Source organism: Monopterus albus, unplaced genomic scaffold (assembly GCF_001952655.1).
Source record: "Monopterus albus unplaced genomic scaffold, M_albus_1.0 scaffold126.1, whole genome shotgun sequence".
Taxonomy (NCBI): domain Eukaryota; kingdom Metazoa; phylum Chordata; class Actinopteri; order Synbranchiformes; family Synbranchidae; genus Monopterus; species Monopterus albus.
The window spans coordinates 1,673,049-1,679,745 of NW_018128006.1; the positions used below are offsets into that span (position 1 = coordinate 1,673,049).

The following is a 6,697-nucleotide window of genomic DNA, read 5'->3' on the forward strand; positions in this document are numbered from 1 at the left end:
TACACAGCTAGACTTCAATCTGATTTTAGAAGACGGAATCTAGCGTAAAACAAAGCCTAAATAGGGGGAAATGTTTAAGGTATGCTTTTGTATTGCAGACACATTGTGAGTTGCATGATGTAATTTGGATAAATGAAGACCTAGGGTTAGCTCCAGAACTTGGATTTGCTTTATAGTCTTTAGTGATCAGAATCGCTTTTAATCCAATCTCCTACTTTTTCCTTTTGTCTTCTTTTCATGAGAAGGTTTAAGAGAATGTCTGTGTTTGTGCCATCAGTTAGTCCATATATATAACTTCACATGGTAGCCTAGGGCCTATACATTTCCAGTAAATTCTGTAAATGCAGATAATTGTAGCAATACTAGGAAAGTCAAAAGGCTAAAACATCAGAAATAGAGACCCATAAAATGAGACTTCAGCTTGGTGTTTATTATACAAGCATTAAAATATATGCCCATCCAAGTATTTTGGTTACTCGGTTTAAACTCTGAGAAAATAGTCTTATTTTAGGACCCTTTTGTGTATGAACACAAGAACTTTGAAAATGAACAATAAACTCTACCTATAATTAATGACTAGCACCCTTTACTACTTGAGCTACAGCCACCCACATATACAGTACCTTTTATACTGCTCCTACTGTACCCTGATTAATTGATGAAAGGTTTTGAAAAGACAAGAGGATACAGTGAACATTCATGGTAGCTTGCATTTGAACCAGCATTAAGACATTTGGGTTAAAATTCTTGATGCTTAAATTCTACATAAAAATATTTAATTCAGAAAAGACTGACAAATTAAATAACGTTTGTCTAAATCACTACTCATGGTTGACAGTTGAAGGTGCTTTCTTCGGCCTGTAGGGGGCAGCCTTGACACAATAAAGTTGCCTGTTCTGCCACTCAGTAATCTATTAAACAATCTGTGTACACTATGTCAGAAAGTTTGTCTATATGATCTGTGTACAAAATTTGAACTAATTATAAACTACACATACCAAGAAACAGCCTTTCAAAGTAGGATTAAAACAGGCTACCAATAAAATGCTCCAATATACTTCCAGCAATACCATAATCTCTACTCTATGACACTGTGGTAACACAGTACTATAGTCATGCTGTCCCTGTTAATCTACATTTTATCTTAATAATTGACATTTATTCAAAAGCTCAAATCAATTATGCATCATGGATTTGTCCAAGATCTACCAGCTCTCTTGGCAAAACTAAGACAACTCTCCCTAGAGATACACACAGTTGTGGATAACACATGATGTGATGATGAATCCCACTCTGGCTGGATAGAAGAGAAGGAAAGGAATAAAAACCTTTGTGTGGTGTACCATCCCAACACATCATCATCACACATTGTATTCAAAAGTTTATTCATACTATTTACCAGAGGAAACATAATTTGATGATGAGCCGAAATGCTGCGTTTCCCAGGCTTTGGAAGAAATTATAGAGGCAAACACTAAACAAAGTTTTTCATAGAAACTGCTGGTGTTATGAATATTATTTTTTTAGATGAAAGTTGAATCTTTAAGGTATAGCTGTATAGCTGATATGATTCAAAATGGTGCTTGCATTTCCAAACAACTGGGGAACTTGTAAAACGTTTTAAAGATAATGTTCTGAATTCTCTAAAACTAACAGAATAAAACCAAAAGTCACTCTGAAAAAGCTACATATTCTACATATTAATATTCTATTCCCATATTGCAACTCTAACATTTTTTTCATTAGACCCTTTCCGTATGAAATGCAGGCTGAGTAGTACTTCTGCTGACCCATAAACTAATTATAAAAACAATAATTAGTGTAAAGAACATTATGAAATGACTTTATTGCAAGCGCATATTAAATTTCAATAGTGTTCAACAACAGTAAAACAGTACATTTGCTCTCAGAGGATTGCAGTAAAGGCCTGCAAGGATCCTTTCAACAGGGGGCAACAAAACCTGGCTTAAAAAAGGTAACAGTCATAAAATGTAAACAGCATGTCTGTAAATACAGTATGCAATTAATTTTCATACTTACATAATTTTTAATCAATAAATATGAATAATGGATATGTAGTATGTCCAGAGACCAATATAAGACTAATCTCAGTTTAACACATCTGTAGCATATGTAGTATCTCTGTAGTTTTGTGGTTTGTGGTTATGGTCCGTTTGTGAGTTTTTCAAAACAATCTTTACAGTCCTTTTACTGCATGTTAATATTCTCTTATTGCAGTCTAGTGTGCACACATATGTATCTAATGGTTTCAAGCATATGCTGAAAGAGACGTTAGTTATATATAAGTCATGAGTATCAAAAATGTATATCAGATGTTCTGTATGTTAGTAGGATTTGAAAATACGGCTGATTTGGACATGATGTCCACATATGGTGCAAAGCATTTCTCACATAAAATATCTAATATTCCCAGCATGCACTGCTTTGTAGCTGGAAAACAGATCTAAGAAATGTCTTTATTTTAAGATTGTATCTTTAAACTGAAGCATAATACACTGAGTACAAGTACAAGCCAGATGAGACAATAGAAATGGAAAAAATAGTCCTCTGTGTTTCAGATTGTAGCAGTTAACTAATAGCCATATTGTTGTAGCTGACTCCTAAGTGTCTATGGCTTCCACGTGATTGAGTCCTCACTAGGCCAAACCGCATATCTCTCCTGGATGAAGTCCACAGAGGGGAGAGGCATGGATACGAATTACAGATGGAAGGCAGCATTCTTCTCACCATCACCCCTCCATGTTTGGTAAGGTGCATTTGGAATTCAGTGCTATGATTGGTAGCCGTATGCTAATGCATCTAAAGGGATGAAGGAGAAAACGGATTAAGGCATTCACATTTACAGATTTAAAATTTTTGCCAAACGTCAGTGTTACATTATGAATTTTCTTATAATGATGAACATTACCCTCAGATAACAAATGGGATTACTCTGGAGTTATTCCATCAGTCCAACATAAACATGATGGAGTTTAAAGTGTCAGTTCACTCAAACTACAGAAACATTTTGTATTGGTGGTAATTTGAAATGTAGACAGGTTTTATTTGCACAAAAACTGGAAACAGGGTCAAAGTGAACCTGCCTACCAGCACCTACTGTATAAAGCTCACTATTTAAACCATTGTACCTTGTTTGATTGCTCCAAAATTCGAAGTCTAAAACAAACATACAGTATCAGGTTGTACGAGAGCTATGGATTGTACTATTTCTTGATCAGGACCAGTAATTTTCTGGAGTCTGGCATCTACACTAAGAGTGGTAAGAAATATTGGTAATAAAATAATCACATTTTGTTGCTTTATAACATCCAAGTGAAAGATATAGTAGCAACGTGTCATAAAAATAAAAATAAATCAAAAACAGAATCACTGAGTTGGAAAAATGACCCCCCCCCCAAAAAAAAGACTTGTAAACTCAATCAGGTGTAGCTAATCACCTTCTCAATGGTACACAAAGCCCTTTGACTTTCAGCTGTGATCAGCTGTGGTCATTTTGATTAGCTCACCAGGAAAACAGCTTTCCTGGAGCATTTCAGTCCCTGGTAGTGCAACTGAAGCAAACAAATAACTATGGGTGGCAAGGCGCTGTCAAAAGATCTCCAATGGATAAAGTTGTAGACAGGCCCAAGGGGATACAAATATGTTTCAAGGGCTTTATCAATGCACAGTGAAGTATATTATTAAGAAGTGGAAGGTATTTGTTAAAACACAGACCCATCCCTGGATCAGGACTTCGCTCCAAACTGGATGAAAGAGCCAGGAGGGAAGTGGTCAGAGAAGCTTCCAAGAGGCCTACAGCAACTTTGAATCAGTTGCAGGAATTTATGACAAAGAATGGTCATTGTGTGTATGTGATAGCAATCTCACAAATTCTCCACAAATGTGGCTTGTATGGGAGGGTTGAAAAAAAAAAGCCACTCCTCAAGAATGGCCACATGCAGTCACAACTGAACTTTGCCAAAATGTACCTTGGAGGTTCTGAGGCCACATGGATAAAGGTGTTATGGTCAGATGAGAGTAAAATGGAATTATTTGCCCTCAACACCAAACGATATGTCTGGCAGGAATCCAATACAGCTCACCATCCAAATAACATCATTCCTACAGTAAAGCATGGAGATGGTAATATCCTGTTTCTCTGCAGCAGGAACTGGAACACTTGTCAGGATAGAATGAAAAATGGACGGGGCGAAATACCATCAAATTCTTGAGGAAAATCTGCTGCCCTCTGCCAGAAAGTTGTCAATGGAAAGAAGGTTTACCTTCCAACATGACAATGACCCAAAGCACACATCAAAAATGACCACACAGTGGCTGAAGGAGAAAATGAGTGACTTTTTGAACTTGGGAGAGGAATAGGCTAGGTGTTGTTCCTCTCTCCAGTTTTTATGCTAAGCCAGACAAATTTCCTACCTAGTACTGTAAGTGCTAAACTCTTATTCCCAAACTTCCGAACTATTCCTATAAATAAAGACCCAACTAAAGTGATGCTTTAGTGATTTAGTACTGCATTTCCATCACATGAAATGACCACACTCTTGCCAATAATCACCTGAATGAAACTGTGCTGTGCAACACAGTCCCTCCCCTCGTGCTGTCCGGTAAATGGGTGACACACACACCCTAGCTAATGGGGGGAGGTGTGTGAGACGTGTTGATGAAGAGTCTGCTGGCAAATAAAGGGATGAGTGCTGGCCAGGGACAGAGCTTTGCTCTCCCTCCCAAGTGAGCCAGTAACCCCTCAGGCCACCCCCACTGCCCTTCCAGTCAACCTGTACTGAGTCACTACCCACTGTGGTCAGCTGGAGGTCTGCCAGGGCTGGAGTCACTGGAAATGAAGACCACAGAGAACTTAGTCAGGATATATTTCAAAAATAAGAGAACCAAGCGATATGAATGAAGAAGAGTAAAATAGTAGAAGTTAAAGGATAATATAAATGCTTTAATTGAACTCCCACAGTAGAAAATTCTCTAATAAGATTTTAAAATTGCCATTGGAGTAGTCAGACTGGAATGGAACTGCAAGTAAGTGTCTAAAATTTAAGATGCAGAAAGGACTAAGCAGTGCTGGATTAGGATTTGCAGGCACTAAATATGATCCATGATTGCCAGGTTTGACTGCGTTCTTGTCACATTTCTCACCTTCCTGAGTACACACTTTGATGGACATGGCCTTCTCCTTGCCCGAGGCGTGCCGGGCACTTATAGTGACCAAGTAAGTGGTATCTGGTTGGAGGTCTCTGAGGACAGTAGAGTTTTGTGTTCTGCTCACTGTGACAGCATGGAGCTTGCCCCTGGGCAGAGCGGAGTATTCAATGTAGTAACTTGTGACTGTCTCTGGTTGAAGAGGACCCCAGCTCACCCGAACACTGGTTTGTCCAGATTCAGAGACCGTTACCACAGCTGGGCTCAGCACCTCTGGTGTGTGGAGAGACAAAAAAAGAAACACTGAGTTAGTAAGAGGTCATATGACAAAAATGAACTAAGGTCGCAATCCACGATAATTTTCACACTTAACATGCCTGTAGGTTATGATTTGTTTGCTAATTACTACAACAATAAAAATATTTATGTTGATTTAAATTGAGCTTTTCCTCTTTTACTATAATTAGTACTATTATTGGATTTTTGGGGAAACATTCATACCAGTAAAATAAAACATTACCCTATAAAATGTCAAATAATAGTGAAGAATGCCCATAAAAAGTTCCAAGAATCCAAGGTGATATCTTCAAATTCCATGTACAATTAATTATAGCTGATAAAAGCATCAAATTCTAAAACTTGAGAGGCTAGAACTAGTGCATGTTTGCTTTTTGTGCTCTAACCAACCAAATGAAATGATTAAGTAGAATAACTGTAAGTAGCAAATCAAATTAGTACAGTAATGGGTTATGACACAGTGCGTAACTAGGATGCAGCCCAACCTGGCTTTGTTGTGAAAGTGACAGAGAGTGTATTAAATGCTTGCTCGTTGGACTCCGGGGTCAGTGTGGCAGTATAGGTGGTGTCAGGCTTCAGGCCCATTAGCTTGGCACTGCTGGAGTCGGCAGATTGGGTAATTCTCTGGTACCGACTTCCACCGGTGCTCGGACTGGTCCCAGTTCCACCTCCTCCGCCACCTCCTGTCAGAACTGGACCAAAGCGGATTTCATAGTAGCCCGTCAAACCAGACAGAACAGGTCGCCACTGGAGTGTGGCCGAATTAGTGGAGACGTCACGGACGTGGATTCGTTCAGCTCGGATAATCTCTGTTGAAAGCAGGATAAAGAAGAATGACGTTACTGTATGTGCACATGGGTCTGTCAGGGTTAAAGAATAAGTTAGAATTACTGCAAAGACAGAGAGAAAGGATGGTGACAGGAAGGATGACATAAGACAGTGCTAAACGATGTCTTGACTTCAGACAGCCACTCACATAGACAGCCAGACTTGGGTGTCTAAATGCATTCAAATCCCTTGTAATAAGACAACTTGCAATAGCCAAGCCAGTTAGGCCCTGCAACAAAATAACAAATGCCACAGAGGCATTTATATCTGATCCTTAGTCATTCAGAAAATACTGGTGCATTCTCCTTGCTGTACACAAGTCTTATTTATACTACCGGTATCCATCATATCTTACAGGTATGCAGTAAGAACTGTGCAAGTGCTCCTTATAAGTGTTATGCACTTA

The 6,697-nt window shown here is 38.7% G+C and overlaps 1 protein-coding gene across 1 annotated transcript in view; it reads right to left on the bottom strand.

The window, feature by feature from the left end:
* Window positions 1-1,810: 1,810 nt before the first annotated feature.
* Window positions 1,811-6,697, bottom strand: part of vwa1 (von Willebrand factor A domain containing 1) — an 11,365-nt gene continuing 6,478 nt past the window's right edge. Inside the window, exons 3-6 of the mRNA XM_020612641.1 lie at window positions 5,949-6,272; window positions 5,164-5,439; window positions 4,574-4,849; window positions 1,811-2,820 (exon numbers count right to left, since the gene is read on the bottom strand). Coding sequence (XP_020468297.1) covers window positions 2,792-2,820; window positions 4,574-4,849; window positions 5,164-5,439; window positions 5,949-6,272 — 905 coding nt within the window. The 3' untranslated portion in view covers window positions 1,811-2,791. The remainder of the gene's footprint in view (window positions 2,821-4,573; window positions 4,850-5,163; window positions 5,440-5,948; window positions 6,273-6,697) is intronic.